At 43.9% G+C, this 17,387-nt stretch overlaps 1 protein-coding gene across 1 annotated transcript in view; it reads right to left on the reverse strand.

Moving 5' to 3' along the window:
• Positions 1-4,655: 4,655 nt before the first annotated feature.
• Positions 4,656-17,387, reverse strand: part of ELOVL6 (ELOVL fatty acid elongase 6) — a 79,647-nt gene continuing 66,915 nt past the window's right edge. Inside the window, exons 3-4 of the mRNA XM_064710962.1 lie at positions 12,782-12,933; positions 4,656-10,889 (exon numbers count right to left, since the gene is read on the reverse strand). Coding sequence (XP_064567032.1) covers positions 10,465-10,889; positions 12,782-12,933 — 577 coding nt within the window. The 3' untranslated portion in view covers positions 4,656-10,464. The remainder of the gene's footprint in view (positions 10,890-12,781; positions 12,934-17,387) is intronic.

Below are 17,387 nucleotides of genomic sequence, written 5' to 3' on the forward strand. Positions count from 1 at the left end.
CTGAGGGAGGTGGAAGGGAAAACAGCCTTTTTTGTTGTCCAGTTTTTTGCTGGCTCCTTCACTGAATCCTCCCTGTGGTGCTGCATGATTTTAGCAGACAGAGATGTCTTTGTTCCTGAGGCTCCCATGCACATGGGAGCACTTGCCAAGCTGGCTCTCTCTGAGCCATGCCATTTTGGGTGGTGGCCTGGAGCCCATACCAGTCCCATGGGTAGCATGCAGGACCTGCCAGTGGCATTTCTGCTGCCCTCCAGGACAGTACACAGCCTTAAAGCAGCAGCAGCTACCTCCTTCCCTGCTAGAAATTAATCATTTCTTTTGCTCAGGGAAAAGCCCTTTGCCTCATGCACAGACTGAAGCCACACCTTGGGGTGGCAGAGCAGGGAGTAAACAATATTTTGTCAAGGCAGTGCAAGAAGTGAGCAGCCCTGAGTTCCAGAGTGCTGCTGCATGCTGCTCATCTCCTGCCAGGGCACCAGGGATGGGCAATTTAGTGAAGGGAGGTCCAAAGTGCTCCCAGCTGCATGGGAGAGAGCAACCCAGTGCCCAGGCTGTGTAAGCCCATGGTAGTTGTCTGTCTGGGATTTCTGCATGGTTTCCTCACACTGAGCAAGCCAGGTGTTCCCAGCCTCTGGATGCAGATCCACACAAGCCACCAACATTATACATGCATGCAATGCTCCTGGCCAGCTGCCACATCTCATTTCTTGTGTTCTTCTCTTGCTTGAAGGAACAGGTGTCCTGATTCAATTCAAATGAGTCTGGGATAAAGCATGGAAAATAACAGCTCAAAGGTGTTCTCTCAAAGAGACATATATTGCATAGGAGCAGATACTCTGAAATTTTGTTCCCTGGATGTAGTTCATACTTAAAACTCTTTAACTCATGCAAATTTTTCTCCTGGCCCACATAGTGTACTACATTGGATGGCTTTTACTGACAGGGCTGGCTGCAAAAGCAGGGTGGAAGCTCACAGGGGACCTCAGATAAGATCAATACCTTAAGCTGGAGTCTTTGAGATTTTTCCCAGTTTTCTCTTGAATGTTCCATCAGCTAAAAGCAGCAGATGTTTCCTAGAAGCCAAGTTTCCTGTATGTTTTTTCCTTTTCTGATTTAAATTAGCCTGTGAAGTTAATAGCGCTATCCTTGTATGACTTTCATTAACAGCCACACATCCCTAAACTGCATCTCCGAGCTCCAGGCACTCTGCATGGCTGTGCCAAGGTCCTCTGCTGCCAGCCTGAACCAGCAGCTGCCTGGGGCAAGCTGAGGGGCAGAAACCCCAGCAAGAGCAGCCCACAGACCGTGTCTTGTGGTCAGCTCGTGGTCCAAGGCTGATGAGGCCTTCTCCAAGCTCCCTGGGAGCACTGGCACCCCTCTGTGGAGACTCACTGCCCACAGCCAGGGCCAGGGACCCCCCAGGAAGGGCATTTCTCACAGCTGCAGGATGCCAGGCCCAGCTCACCTGCAGATGCCCCCTCCAGCTTTGGTGTGTGGGGTCAAGCCCCATGGCTGCATCATGATGATTGCCATGTGGGACAAAGGAGTTCATCTCTGCTTGGGGCTTGCAAAACTTCACCTGAGGCAACAGTTTGATGAGATATGCTTAAGAGATTTAACATCCTTCCAGCCTAAATCTCTATGGACATCAATAGCTGTGGATTAAATACTGAAATGGTACAGAGCTGCCATCATGAAATGCATAAGTGATGAGTGTTACCACTCTCAGGTGACAACAGGCCTGAACAGCTTTTATCTCCCTAGACAAAGACTCCATTACACAACGGAAAAAACATTCCCAAACAGACAGTACAGCCCCAAATAGCTATGATCTTACCTCTCCTACAGACAGATACCCTTAAAGCCCACCAGCCTCAGTGGGCTAAGCTTATCTTACATGGATAAAGCCATGTTGAAAGAAAAGCTGTAGTGAGAAAGCAGAAGAGGTGAACAGCAAAGTCTTTGTTAACTGTATTTTGCTGTCTGTCTAACAAACACTGAGGAAAAAGGGTTTAAATGCTCTTAGCAGTTCTAGTGGCAGCCATTTGTATCCAAGTGCCAGCATTGCATTGGACAAACCTCAGATCCCTGGCATTTCTAGTAAAATTTTAAAGGAAAAAATACTGACTAAAAAAAAAAAATCCTTTACATGCGATCTTTAAGGTCCTTTCAGCAAAAGCAATTTATTCTAATGCTCAGAAACAGATTACTGTTTCCCTTCTTGTAATGTCACCTCCTGCCGTTTCTGTGGTTAGATTTTCTTCATCCCCTGCCCTATGGAGGTGCCAGCCGTGCTGGGGGGCAGCAGCTGAGATGTGATGCATGAAGAATATGAAGAATTACAGTGAGCACAGCAGCAGAAAGGATTTGAGCATTGGATTGCAAACTGCAGCTGGCAGCAGTGGGATTGGGACTGGAGCAGGTGGACAGAAAAGTCGTCCTCTGTTGTACAAAGCAATGGATTACAGCCTGGGCTGAACAGACAGACTCAGAGTCCTTGAAGCAGCAGGACCTGGGGCTTGGTGAAACAGAGAGGAAATGTGAAGAGCAGTGTAGATGAGAGGCAAGACAGAGCACTGTGCCCCTAGCAGAATTCAGGTGGCTTCACTTGTCTCCCCCAGATCAATAATTTAGGCAACAGAGCCTGCTCCATCACTGTAAAAGTCATTATAAATAACCCCTTTTAAGCCTTCTCTGGTGAGCTTCTGACAGAGCAGCAGTGAGGGCTGTTGCCTGACAAGTTCTCAGGCCTCCAAAGGGCAGGAAGGTGGCAGAGCAGGGACAGCTGAAGGTGTTTATGTGGGGGCTTCTGGCAGGGATTTTGTGGGCACATCACTCTGAGGGAGCACGGTCACCAAGCTACTTGGAGGAGAATGGATCAAGAAAGTTTATTCAGCATTTTGACATTAAGCAATGTAGCAAAGACTCAAGAAACTTCTTGACCAAGTCCAACATCACTATAGAATCTGTTTGCTTGCATGGACTTAGTGTGAACTTTGTGAGGTGCTTCAGCTTTGTCTCCGAGGCACTCGCTGTGCAGGAGGGACAGAGCACGGATCAAGGTGGGGCTGTGCCCTACTCCCTGCACAAGCTGCCAGGAGAGCATCAGCTACAGATCCACGGCTCCCCTCCACTGTGGCTGGGCTCCTGCATGTGCTGAGCTTAGGAAAATGTTTCTTCTTGCTGGGATGGAAATAAACAGAGCACTGCTAGAGCCTCGTGGTGATGGATGCCTGCATGTCCACTCAGTGCTGAAGGACAAGCACAACACAATTCCTTTCATCCTGATATCATCTTTCTGGGTAAGTAGCAGCCCATGTTTAGTGAGATGCCAGGATGACTAATTCTGCTGGGGACTTCCAAGCACAAGCTTACTGCAGCTTGACAGAAGAATCTAGAAAGAAGAGCTGACTTTTGTGCTTGGGGGCATAGACAGTGTCACAGGTACTTGTCAGAAGCATAGAGAGCTAGAGGAAAGAAAATGCAGTTTCTGCCATAAGTCTGAAGCAATCCTATACTGCCCACAAAATGGTTTTTTTTTCTACTTGGTTATTGAACAGTTATTGAGCTGCGCCTACCTTGTAAACCCCCTTCTGCTTTGCTACATTATTTGCTCTTTCACTCTCCCTGTGATAATACTGAAGATGGTAGGCAGCACTTTCCCAGTCCATATGTGCAATTCCCTCTTCTTGCTGTTTCATTTTCAGACTGCTCCTTGGGCTGATTCCCAAGCCAGTCCTCAGGAAGGTCACCAGGGTCTCTCACATCCCCATGTGTCCCTACTGTGGGCTTCCCACTCCTTTACCTTCCTCCCTGTGCCTCCAGCCTCTGCTGTCTTTGCTCAGAAAGCTGCTGTGGGGCTGGAAGGCAGCGGGGAGTGGTGAGGGTTCAGCACGGTGCTGATGAAGCCCAAACATTTTTCACTTTGGATCTTGCCTCAGATTTCGGTTAGTCCTGCAGTAGATGCCAGATGCCAAGTCACTTCATTGAATTGTGTATAGAGGGCAACAAAGCTTTTCCTTTATAGCCTGCTTTAGCTTAACTCCAAAAGAGCAGGAGCAAAACCAGCCACGAACTGCTCTTGCTGCACAGAGCAGGGCTGGCTGTGTCCATCTCTCAGCAGGGGTGCCTGTCTGCACAAGCCAGGCTGCTGGCAGGGATGGGTAACTGGGATGTTCAGGGAACAACAGACACAGGATTGTCCAGAGAATGGCTGGTGAGAGCTGCTGCAGAGCAGCCAGTGCCATGGGTAGAACAGCACGGGGCTGCCAGGGCTCACTGGCAGGTGCTGCTCTGCTCTCGTGGTCTCCCTGCACAGATGATACCATGGTGGACAGGGATTCTGTTCCTTACCACAGATGCAAAGATTAGGATTCCCAAGATGTAGGTGTGTACAGTCAGGACATTTAAGCACCGGTATGATCTGCACTCTCATCACACAGGTGCATGTGATGCACACAAAAAGAAAAAAAAAAAAAGTGATGCTTCTGTGTGGTGCACAAAAATATGAACTTGGGAGGGATCTGCTGGGAAGTGACACAGTAGTCATGCTGTAGTCTCATATCTGGAGAATGACTTCTCTTATTCAACAAATGGACTTGTTGCAAATTGAGAGAAAAAATGGATGTTACACATTAATAAGACACAGAGACAGATTTTATTTTGAACCAAAAGTTAAAATTTATTTGGAATATCAATATACCCCCAAAAATAAAAATAAAAACTTCCTTTTATGTAATGAAATAGCCATTTGAAAATGGTAAAATAAAGATATTTATCATACTATTCTCTTCTAGTTATTGTACACATATTAAGGTTGTTTTTCTTTTTCTGAATATAAATCTAGCTTGAGCTTTAAGGCTCCAAAAAGCCTAAAGCATGTAGTGGCCCTTTTGAGAAAGCAGATAAGTCAATCAGAGCTGCATTTTTTCAGCAGACAGGCCTGTTTGAAGCTGTCCAGGACTGGACAGAAGGGAGATTTCTCAGGAAGGTCACTGTTTCAGGGAAGTATTATTTTATACCCATTGGGAAATACACTCTAACCTCTCTTCATGCAGCATTTTACATTATGATGTCCTGGGGAGGGCCCTGGTTACCCTTAGCTGTCAAGTTAATGTGCAGATCCAATCTTATTTGTGTTGGTACAGTTGATTCAATTTAAGAAATCAAATCCTACCCTGTGGTGTTTGCTCTGCTAGAAATTAAGTCAGTAACAAGACCCTGGTCCTGCCTTTACCCCTGTAAGCAAAAGCCTGTGTATGGTGCACTGGCTGCAAGGGAGCATTCATGATAGCAGGATCAGGGACTCGTCCTTTAGCTTGCTTTTAATAAAATAAATGGAATGGAAAATGTATTGAAATAAAACCGTGGAAACCCACAGATAATTCTGAGTTACAAATCTTCCCTTGTAGAAGGCTCATTGATGCTGGGCTGGAAAATATGACTGAAGACCCACGTCAGAGCTGAGTAATGCCCCAGAGGGTTCATGTCACCACTAAGCAAAAAGGGAATTTAGGTCTTTCATCACCCTCTGCAACTGGGCTCCAGTGGGCTGAAGCAAAGCTACCCAAAGTCATTGGACATCTCACCAACAATCTCACTTTAAGCAGGCATTGGAACAAGCCCTGAACTTATGCAGTATGGTCTGAAATTGGTTTTGATGTCTTCCTTGATCAAAGCCATCTTCATTACTTTATGTCTGTGTTTATGGTTCCTATACAAAGATGCTGTACTTCTGCTTCTGGTTCTGAAGTACACAACAGGCTACAACTCCTAGAGATATTACAGCACCACTGCATTGCATCTGGCACTGCTTAGGCTGCTATTTCATGGTCACAATAATTGGTTTCTTATGCTCTGTTGCCTGAAACCACCTGAATGTTGCCTGAACCCTAAGGTACCATTGTTTTCAACTAAAATGTCCCAAGTTTTTACTTTCAGATGAAAAAATAAAGTACACCCAGGGCTTGAACAAGTTATCAAACCATGGATGTTCCTCCAAACAAACCCACAGACCCACCTTGGCACTCAGGGAGTAACTGCCTAATTAACTTCTGCAGGAGGGACCCCTACCTGGAAGCTTTATTCCACCAGCCACTCCATCCTGAGCACTTGGCACTGTGCAGCCCACCCTCCTTCCACACGGCCTTTCCTCATCTTGGGAGGGAGTGAGTGTTCACCCTGGAAATACTTTGTCCTGGGATATGGAATAGATCTCCCTCTGTGTCTCTCCTGCAACTTGTGTGCAATATTTCATTCCTGCTACCCTGACTCTTTTGAGTGATTCCTTTTGCACACTTTGGCCCTTATCTTGCAAAAAACCCAAATCATTTTACTGTGAGATGCTGGTGAGAGGTCTCTTTTGGAGCCAGCTGCTCCTAGTTGGGTGTTATCAGTGAGCCCAGACATAAATCATCTGTGACTGAGTTACAAAAGGTCTGTAAGAACCAGGGGTTTCCTTCTCATCACAGTCATGGTTTAAGGAGGCTGCAGAATTATCCAAGTTTTTGTTCTTTCACTAACTAGTTTAAAATATTTTCCTTAAAGTGTTCACTACACAGAAGTAGTTTTAAGGAAGAGCCAAATTCTGCTGGCAGCTGCCTAAGCATAAATCCATACTGACCTTTCTGGTTTTATTTCAGTACATTGCATTAATGCATCAAAACATGAAACACAGACTTTGACCCTGGTAGAGTGAACTCATCAACAGTGGAACTTTCCTGACTTTAACAGTGGATCCCATAACAGCATTTCAAGCATGTCTCACAGCTGTCACAGGTCCTATAATCCTTGGTAAATTTATATAAAGTTTGAGTTCCCCATGGCATGTGTGAACACAACAGGATTACAGATTTCTTTAAAATAACTAGGGAAAAAAAAGAGTTCTGGTACTGCACAAAAAAATCTGAATATATGACTCCAAGACCCAAGCCAGGGGAAATAAGTAGGACCCAATTAGCTTTGTTTGTATCTTGTGGCTCAAAGGCTGGAACAGCAGGAGTACTGTTGAGGTGTCATTACATGACAAGCTCAATGTTTAAGAATTTGCAAGTGGATTAAATGTGATGTCTAAATATGATGCATGTATGTTTCAGGGGAAGAAAAGTAAGAAAAACAGTGTCAGCTGTATTTTGTACTTTTGTCAAATTCTTTAATGCCAGTTAGACCATTTGGCTCCAGAGGAAAACCTCAGACGAAAAGGCCGCTGGTACAGTAGGGCCATAGGACCTGTGTAAATGTGTGTGTGATGTTCTAATTTCCTGAAGCAAATGGCAGTGTCACAGCCAGCTCCCAGTGTGACAACAAGTGCTCCCTAATTTGTCACTGTACCTTACATGTCTGATCCTGCTGCCACATCCCTACAAGTGTGCTTGTGTGCAGCCCAGTCACCTGCCAGCATGCCCCCTGCATTTGGTGCTCAGCTTCCCCTGCACACCAGGGGTGCATCTGCACTGCCTGCTGAGGAGGTCACTGGGGCTGGTGACTGCACTGGAGCTGCTTCCCAGGCAGCAGAGAAGCTGCAGCAGGGCAGCTGCCTCCCCCACAGCCAGCCTTGTCTGGGAGGGAACTGGGCATGGGAACGGTGCAGAGGCACCCATGAGGACTTTGGGAGATGGGGAAAGAGCAGGTGAATTTCTTGCTCTGCTGAAATCAATGTTGGCATTGCCAGCATTGCCATCCGGGACCTAGAAATATGGGGGTTTAATCCTACGCAATTAAGGAAAACAGAGTATGAAAGAGGGGTGATTGCTGTTTGCAACCCACCCTGTTTCATGCCTGTGTTAAAGTTGGGCAGCAAGTCCTTGCCAGGCTGTGATGTCACTTGCCATCAATAAAGGTTTTCAGTCATGAGCCATAAGCCTCAAATTTGCAGGAGATATGCAGGGCTCCTTCCCCTCTGCTCAGATAAAGGCAGTCAGGCACACTGGCTCTGTTCAAAGCACAGCAAAGCCTCCACTGACTTCAGAGAGTCCAAGAGGTCTGCTCCAGCTTCAGCTCCAGACACTGGACCACTTCCAGCCCCTCTTGCTCTGTCTGAGAGACTTAAGACACATGGGACTGAGGCTCTAAATGGCACAATGGTGGGCTCCTACTAACACTTTATCAGCTAATTGCAGTTAACTTTAATTTTGCCTTTTCCACTCTTTACTGGTCTTCTTAACCTGCTTTTTAGCCAGGGCAAAATTAAACATGAGGAAAAAGGCTTATTCAGCGTTATAATTATCTACTCCCAAGCTGTATAACAAAATGCTTTACACATTTAATTGGTTTTGTCTAATATTTCCACGTATACAGTAGTCCTATTAATGAGTATCATAGCTTCATTACTGCATATCACATTTTGCAATGGTTTGTACCATAAAATAATGTCAGCACATCAATAACTTAAATAACACAAATGTAAACTCATTTTCTGCTTGTTATAATTACGATTTGGGCCTGAAAAGGCCTTTGATTTGTAAGACCATTCACATAATATGGAATGTAATTTTATTTGTTTTTCTTTTGTATATAATGAGACACCGAAAGCCCTTGTCATCTCTTAACAGGATACTAAAGCAGCTCTGTTTCATGAATGACAGCACAATTAAAGCTAAAAATAATAATTAAAGAAACCCCTTTGTACTGTACAATCTCAAATTAAAGCAAGAAAGATAATGACAATCTTTTGCATTAGCCAGGAAATGTGATTCTCTGCCACTGGGCTGTTTTTTCTTGTTGACAATTCACAGAATGTGTATATGGGTGTAGTTATAGGTGTGTGTATATTCTACGCAGAACAGCAGTCCCTATTTTGTTGATCTAGTTCTTCTAATTGTTTAGTTAAACTACCTAGCTGTTACAATTTAGAATACTACATTAACACATTTAACATCAAGTTTACATACTTGCGTCTTTGAAATACTAGGAACTTTTACACATTTTATTTGGCTTTGTAAGGACTGGAATATCACAGATAATGCAATCTACTTGTCTTTGAAAGAATATGGCTGTTCTCAACTAACTCTCTAAGGTTCAGAGTGAAATACATTTCTGTTTACATCTGTAGCTGACTTCAGAGAAGAAAGAGTGTCTTCTTAAGCGGTCAGTCTGATGTTACAGTACAGATTCTGCAGAGAAATATTTATTTAATGAAAGATCACTCTCTCTGGACTTTAGAGTCAAGCTGTTGCAGCAAAATTACTTCATTTAGACTAATTTTTTTCCTACACAAATCTCAAGAAAAACCTGTTCCAGGTATGTTTTGTAGTAGTATCTCCACATGACCAGAGGAGGGCACTTTGAACATCTTTGCACTGCCCAGGAGGCAGATGCAGAAGCACAGTGATACCCAATGTCGCACAGTCCTGCCACCTCTCCCGACTCAGGCAGGCATCCTTGTGTCTGCAAAAACACAGAATCCAGATTGTACCACAGGGCTCTGTTCTGAAAACAGTGGGCAGATAAATCACTCTCTTCTCGCTAACTGCGATTTCTCCCGATTTCCCCCGTTTAATTCGGTGTTGCTGCGGGCTAAATTAAGAGCAATGGATAATTCCTAAAAATCATGTGAGGGGAGTTGTCTCCCTCTCCTTTCTGAACATCCCTCCGCTATTAGCCCCTGGTAATTTAGCAAATATTGATTGATTTAACCCTCTATGACTTATCCTGCTGCAGAAATTCCTTGCCTTTAACTGAAAAATGCACTTGGAAATGCACTCTCTGAGATATGTATTGCAACAGTGCATCTTTTCACATTAAACTCTTGTAAAAATACTGCTCCTTTCCACCTTCTGAGGGAGGTGACTCTGTATCCCAGATCTGCTCTCCTGGCAGAGTACATAGCAGAGAAATCAATCTCTTCTCTTTCCCATACATAACCACAGTGTGGAGTTCAGCCAGTTTCCATGCAGGAAACATCGTTTTGGGCTTCATTTTGGCTGAAGGTATGCACCTTCTATGGAAAAAAATTTAATTCTGCAATCTTGTTGTTATTATAGACAGATTTTTTTGTCACCTCTGCTTTTTTTGTTGTTGTTGTTGTTTAATGCAGAGAAATTATTAGAAAGGATTTAGAAACCTTTTTTCTTTTTCAAAATAGAAGTCTCTCCTCCACCTTGGGGAAACACACTGCTTATTTAATGTACTTTTTACTCCCCCCTTAACATTATTCCATTTCTCTTTTCTTCTCTCTTTATTCTTTCTTTTTCTTGAATTTTCTCTTCTTTTCTCCTTCTTTCCTAGAGCAGAGAGGTACAAGAAGGAAGTTGTCTTTCATCAGCAGTCCTTTGAGATAGAGTAGAATTCAGTGAGTCCTCACCATGATAGGATCATAAACTTACTGGGTTAAACCAAGCTAACTTTCCCTAAGCTGCCAAGTTTTAGCTGCACCATACATATATGTGTTTCCTTGTGCCTTTTTTTTTTTCTTATAATTTTGTTTTTTTCTTGATGACCCTGAGCTATGGCTTCTCGTTCCTACCTCTAGTCAACCTTCCTTTCTTTTCTGGTTTTGCCGATATAGGCCTCAAAGAAAAAATGGCAGAAGAGCACAAAGTAGCTGAGGTACATGAGAGAGGACCAGATGATGTTCTGCACGTGGGAATGGCACTGGCCATGCTGCATCCAGGAGAAGACCAGGTAATTGATCACGCAACCGATCAACATCTGAGTGATCTGCGACAGGGTGATGAACATGGCGAACTTGCGCGAGACCCTGAAGCCGGCGGCCCGCAAGGCATAGTAGGAGTACATGACGGCGTGCACCCCGTAGTTCATGGTCATGAACCAGCCCCCGCCAGCCACCATGTCCTTGTACGAGTACCAAGAGTAAAGTAACACTGTAATGTGATGGTACCAGTGTAAGAAGATGAGCTTCTGCTTCCTAAGAATAATGAATATTGTATCACCTGTAATGAAAACAAAACACACACACACAAAAAAAAAAAAAAAAAAAAGGGGGGAGGAAATGAGAAACATATCAAACAATTCCATAATTAACGCAGTGCTCTCTTGCCTTCGCTGCTGCTGGAGTATACACTACTTTAGAGCATGAAATCCACCTCAGCTCTAGATCTGAGAGCCTGTCTGAGAGCCAGTTTGGCTCCTAATCCCTATGCAATCTTTAGCAAACCAATGCATTGACATTTTCCTGTATGGATAACCCCATCTGAAAACTCCGTATGTGTACTTGGTAGCCTTTTGCTGCAAACATTATCCACAAAAGTCTGGGGTGAGGTAGGTGGATGTAGGTGTATCGTCTCTTACTGTGAGACTGCCTATTATGTACTGTGACTGGAAGAGAAACGCAGCTTGACAGAGAGCAGAAAACCTAGAGGAAGCAGCACACTGTCCTCTGGCTCAAATGTCTAAGCGCAAACTGAACCTAGTTAAAATCGGTAGAGCCTTTTGAGGTAATACACAAAAAAGCTGTTGCATATGCAACTTACCGTACTGAAAGAGATGCTTCCAGGAAGAAATGTGGGTTATGTTGAAACATTCCTTTTCTGCAAATCAATCTTACTATTGTATAAAAGTTAGTATTATTCATCTTGCTTGCTTTTTTTCTTCCGTCTGCTTCTCATATTGCAATGAGCATCTCAATTAGATTTATGGATATATATGTATGCTACTTGTTTTCCACTATTATATACAGAGTGTTTCCAAAAGGATCCCTGAGATCTGAACCCGGGGACTTAGTTTGGTGTGTAAGTATCCCAGGAAATCTAAGTCCTGAATATTAGTCATGGATGGAAGCAAAACTGCACTGTCTTCTCAAGGTCTGCAATAAACCGTAACACTGCTGTTCACTTCATTAACTGCATGATGTTGACTCATATTTTAATAAGTAATCATATGTTCAATTTATTGTTGCTGTGCAGTTCTAGCTGATGTTCCCCATTTTTAAAAACTAAATTTCTGTGGGTTTGCAGCAATTTAAGCAGCAGGAAACCCAGGGATTCTGACACAGCAAGGCAACTGGTATCTGTCTCATTCTAGTTTTAATGCTGATGAATTGCTGTCCTCTTTAATTTGCTGAGTTAAATTACCTGCTGAAAGGTAAAGTCTCATTTTTGCTGTACACCTGAACACAGTGAGAGCTGCAGTCCTTTGGGGTTTAATAAGGACATCCTCTGAAATGAAAGCTGGAGGGCAGCTCCTTTCCATTAAAACAATCCTTTCTTACACTAGTAAGCCATGGATGAGAACACATGAACCCTGACTTTCAAGATGGCTTTCACTGGATATCGTAAGTACCCTTGTCAAGAAACTGCTGGAGTGATATAAATTTACAAAAATCAAGACTGGAAAAGCTAGGGATATTATGGGAAATTGGTTTCTACTTGGAGGAAGCAGGCAGCCACAGCTTTCATAGTTTAGGGAGGAAGCACCTTACTGCTCACAATTGCACACCTAGGTGCGTATTAAAGAACAAAAGCTGCAGAACAGAGGCAGAGTCTGACTCAAAGCTTCTTGCTGACACAGCTGCTCTAGCCCACCCTCCACTTGTGTAGCCACGGGGTGTGTGACTGCCAATTATGCCACTCCCATTTGCCTGTAAGCAGCTCAGGAAAAGGTATGGACCAGATTGCTTTTACTTCTCGACTGCCCTGCTGTGTACAATCACTGCAGTTTATTCCTGGACTAAAGAAGGTAGTTTGGGCTTGGTTATGTTTACTCAGTTTTTCTGAGACTTAAATGGGATTTTGACAGTGATGAGACCCTTCTTGTGCTGTCTGCATGGATGTTTCTTCTCTAAAAATACACAAATGCATATAAGAGAAAGAAAAAGGGTACTCACCTAGTTCGGGTGCTTTGCTTAGCACGAATGCATATGCCCAGAATTTGCTGACAGGTCCAATGTAAAAACTCTGGTCACACACTGACTGTTTCAGGCCTTTGGTCATCAAAATGTACAGCATGTAAGCACCAGTTCGAACAGCACCGAATATACTTTAAAACAAAAAGAGAAAATTAGGAAAGGTCAGTGGACATTTGAAATCACAATGCCATCACTTCAAACCATTATGAGGAAAAGGCCATAACTGTGCTGAAATAATAAGCTTGAGACAGCCTGAAAGTTGAAGAAGCTCTGCTGGCTTCTAGGAGGTTACTCTGAACTCAGACCTGTAAACTGGACTGCAGCCACATCTCCTGGTGCAAGTCTGGAATGCTAACATCAGTGTTTTTTATTTCATTACCACAGGAATGATCCTTCGGCTTTCAGGAGCAGGGAAACATTCTATTTCAGCTCAAAACAACATGTAGAGTTTTGATGCTGATGGCTGGGAAACTACAAGAAATGGGTTGATAAAATATTTATTAGCAATATAATCAGGACCAATTCACTCTTCAGGTTTCCTCCGAGTTTCCTCTCATCTTTCCCTGCATTTGTTACATCCACAGGAGCTCTGAGCACAGCAACACCTAGGCACACAGATTTTGATGAGGAATCTCAGTCAGAGCCAGTGTTTTGGTGCACATGCTTGTCTTTATCCCTGAACAGGTCATTGCTAACAGTGGAAACAGGTAGTTAAATCAAGCTGTAAACAGCAGATGCACCTTCCCCTTATCAAAGTGAAATGCAAGATAACAGTGTTCTGTAAATGAGAAACTTCAACAGATTTGTAACAGTATTAATTACTGCAATTACAGAGGGGATAGGTTGACATCCAGCTCATATCAGGAACAAAGGCTTCTGTCTCACCAGCAAGGAGCTCTGCAGAAGGAGTTTTGTCTCATTGTTTTATGGCAAGAACATGCCTGCCCATTGTCTACTACTGTAGCTTGGTGGTCCCACGTAAGTTGTGATGAATACTGGGTGAAGGAAGCAGCTTTCAAAAAGAAATAGAGCAAAGACAGACACAATCTATTTAGGGGTTGAGTATATCTTACTTTATGCCTACATCATACGTTCTCATCCCTCTACCCAGCTCCATCTTATTTCCCCTCTAACTTCTTTGTGACCTTGACCTAACCTGGTTCCCACTGTGCCTCACTGTCATTACATGGCAGCAGGCAAAACTAGTCACCATAAAGTTCTGTATACACATGTGGGTAATGCAAGCTACCATTTATGCAAATTGTGTGAAAGAAGGAACAGTTCCTCTGAAGCTGTAGATTCTTTGTTACTTGCCCTTGTCTTGTGAAGTCAGTATTCTGTAAAAAACTACTGTTTTACAATCATCAAGGCAGCCTCAAAAGCTGAGTTTGATGGCAGTTTTTATGCTTCTTGGTCAGACTATATGGTTCTAGCAAGCCTACTGCACATTAAAACTGCTACCTAACATATATAATCTGCACAGAGTATTCAGATTTCCAAATCTGCAGCATTGCTACACCCAGTCAAATCTCCCTGCTGCTAAGGAACAATGCAGCTTGCTCTCCCCTGTCCACTGCATGGAATCTGCAGCCCAGTGGAGTGCCACAGTGCCTGCTGCTCTTTGGGCTGTCAGTGGCATCACAGATGGGGCTCTACAGCCGGGTCATACCCACGGAGGTATGCTGCATCCTGGCTCCTGCACCATTACCTTCTGATGCCTGAGGTTTCACTGCACCATCAGTGCAGGAAATTCAGACAACTGTGAGCACTTACAAAGCTACTATTATTATCTATTTGCACTGTGGTATTTGCTCATTGGGTCTGCTGCCAGATGAGTCCTCTTGTGCTATATGCAAGTAAAAAACCACCCTGCTGTGGTTTCCAGCTCTGCTGAAGAAGTTTAGCTGAGTCTGGGTTTCCCACTGGCATTGCCCAAAGCAACTCACACATTCCCAGGCTTAGGCAAGAGAGCCACTGCAGCCTCCCATGATCACCCACCCCTGCATGCAGAGGGGACAGTGCAGAGCTCTGAGCATCCACACAGCTCACAGTGCATCCTCTCTCCATGTAGGGTGGTTTCCACCCAGAAATGTTCTCTCAGCACACTTTTCTCAAGTCTTTCAGGCATCGGTTATTTAAACTCAGCAGAGTGCCAAAACCTGCAGGAGGAGTTATGAAATGAGGTGCAATTCATTCTGTGTCTTCTCTTTGGTGTTTAAAATATGCCTTTTTTTTTTCTTTTTTTCTCAGGAACTGCATTTCTCATTCCCAGAAGAAGACAGGAGATCCTGACAGAGATGTGATCTGATCTCTTCCTGAGGCAGTTAACTCCTCAGGCTAGCCAGGGCATGCTGCTGCCTGCTCGTATGTTTTGGGTGGTTGCAAAACTGGGTGGAGGAAGATCAGGCAGAATACCTAATGATACACTGGTTTCTCCCATTAGCAAGTATCTCAGTGCTGACATTAAAATGGGGGGGGGAAAGGAAATTTTAAATAATGAAATCAAATAGCTGCAAGCAATATGTCTTTCTCTATAAAGAAGCTGTATTGCTTTTCTAAAAAATTGTTTGCTACTAAAGAAAATTCTGTGCCGTGAACACAAACGCAAATGAGAAGAACACTTGTTGGAGCAGCAGGCAAACAATTGATCTAACTGTGATTTGGTATGGACACCCAGGGATCTAACTCAGACTGGTAACAGAGACACAGAGTCTCTGCCTGGGGGGCATTACAGTGTCCCTTTGCTGTCTTTGAGATTATATTGATGTAATTCTGCTTGTTTTTCCATTTAGCAGCTACTGCAGAGCTCTCCTTGGAGCACACACACACACACTCACACACACTCACTCACACACTTTTCTACAATTCCTCAGGATGGTGGCATCCTTTAGTTCCATGACTCTAGAAGTGACCCCAGTTACAGCTCTACACACTGTGAGTCAAACTAATCTGTATTTTTTTTCTCAACAGAAACCAAGTTACATTTTCACATAATTCACCAAGGAAGGCTTTTTGCAAAGGAAGGACAGCAAACTCCAAGTAACTGATTCAATTACCAAAATAGACACTATGAGCAGGCACTATGAGCAGGTAGAAGCTTTTGAGAAGTGCTGCATGCCAAAACAATGCCTTGCCAACAAGTATCTGCCACTTGAGACTGAAAAAGATCTAATGCATGCCTGCAAATGTGTCTTGGAGCCAGAGAAATAAGCCTGCTTTCTGTGCCCCTGCCACCTAATCTTGTTTGTTCTGTAAGGTAAAATCAACCAACAAATTTCTATCTTGCAAAGACATGATGTGCAGCAGAGTGATGACACTGCTTACTCAGTAAATCACTTCTGCTGCATCCTGTCCTCGCCCTGCTCTCTGCTGTAGCTTTTGTGAGGTACTGAAATGAACTGCTTACCAAAGCAGTCTGTCTGGTGGGAATCATCTGCAGGGATTTTCAAAATAAGGTAGCAGTGAATTACTGTACAATTACAGTCTGTACAATTACAACTAGAGAGACTGATCAGAAACTGCATCATCTAATGCAGCTTTCTTATGTACTCAGGCTCAGAGTGCCCTACATTCTCCTCCCTTCAGGCAGTGACTTCTCTAGTAAGTTAAAAAATGCCCAATTGATATTTTACTCTCCATAGTATTATCAAGATATGTCCATGAGTAAAATACAAACAAATCTTTTACCGTCTCAAACTTGTTTTCACACAGGGGTTGGTGGGTTGACCCTGGCTGCATGCCAGGTGCCCACTAAAGCTGCTCTATCGATCCCCTCCACAACTGGACAGGTGAGAGAAAATATATCAAAAGGTTCCTGGGCTGAGATAAAGGCACAGAGAGATCATTTACCAGTTACCATCAGGGGCAAAACAGAGTCAGCTTGGGGAAATTCCTTTATCACCAATCAAAACAGGATAGCATAATGAGAAATAAAAGCTAAATCTTAAAAACATCCCCCGCCTTCTCTTCTTCCTGGGTTTAGCTTTACTCCTGAATTCTCTACCTCTTCTTCCCCAGTGGCGAGGGGAGGAGAGGGATGAGGAATGGTCCTCCTGCTACCAAAACCTGGCCACAGAAATCCAGTACTCAGAGGGCCTCAAAACACATCCCATGCATGGGTTATGTGCAGAATTGAGAAGGGCTCGAGAGCTGGCTGGAGAGGTGGGTAGACAATGCAGGTGTTATTGTATGAAGCCTATTGCTACTTTCTGCTGTCTCCATCCTACCTGCCAGCAGGGAGTGAAGTATGTTTTTGTCAAAAGCCCACGTGAGTAGCAAGTACCTCAGGCCTTCAGTCCAACCCCAGATGGCATTGCAGCCGGCTCAGCTCCTCCTCACAGTGGAGGTCACTGCACATTTTTGCTAGGACTGCTTTCTATGGAGATCCACTGCTGCACTTGACTCCTGACACTTCTGGACACTCCACTCCAGGACCAACACTGCAGAACTGAGCAGGGAATGTGACTTCCAAATAAAAACTTTGGAAGTGCAGCACAGAATATAGCAACATGTCCTAAAGGATAATCACAGAGTGGAAAGTCTCTGCTCTGGCTTTAAAAAAGCTTAACCAAACAAAACATGCAAA

The sequence above is a fragment of the Zonotrichia leucophrys genome, chromosome 4 (assembly GCF_028769735.1).
Source record: "Zonotrichia leucophrys gambelii isolate GWCS_2022_RI chromosome 4, RI_Zleu_2.0, whole genome shotgun sequence".
Lineage (NCBI taxonomy): Eukaryota > Metazoa > Chordata > Aves > Passeriformes > Passerellidae > Zonotrichia > Zonotrichia leucophrys.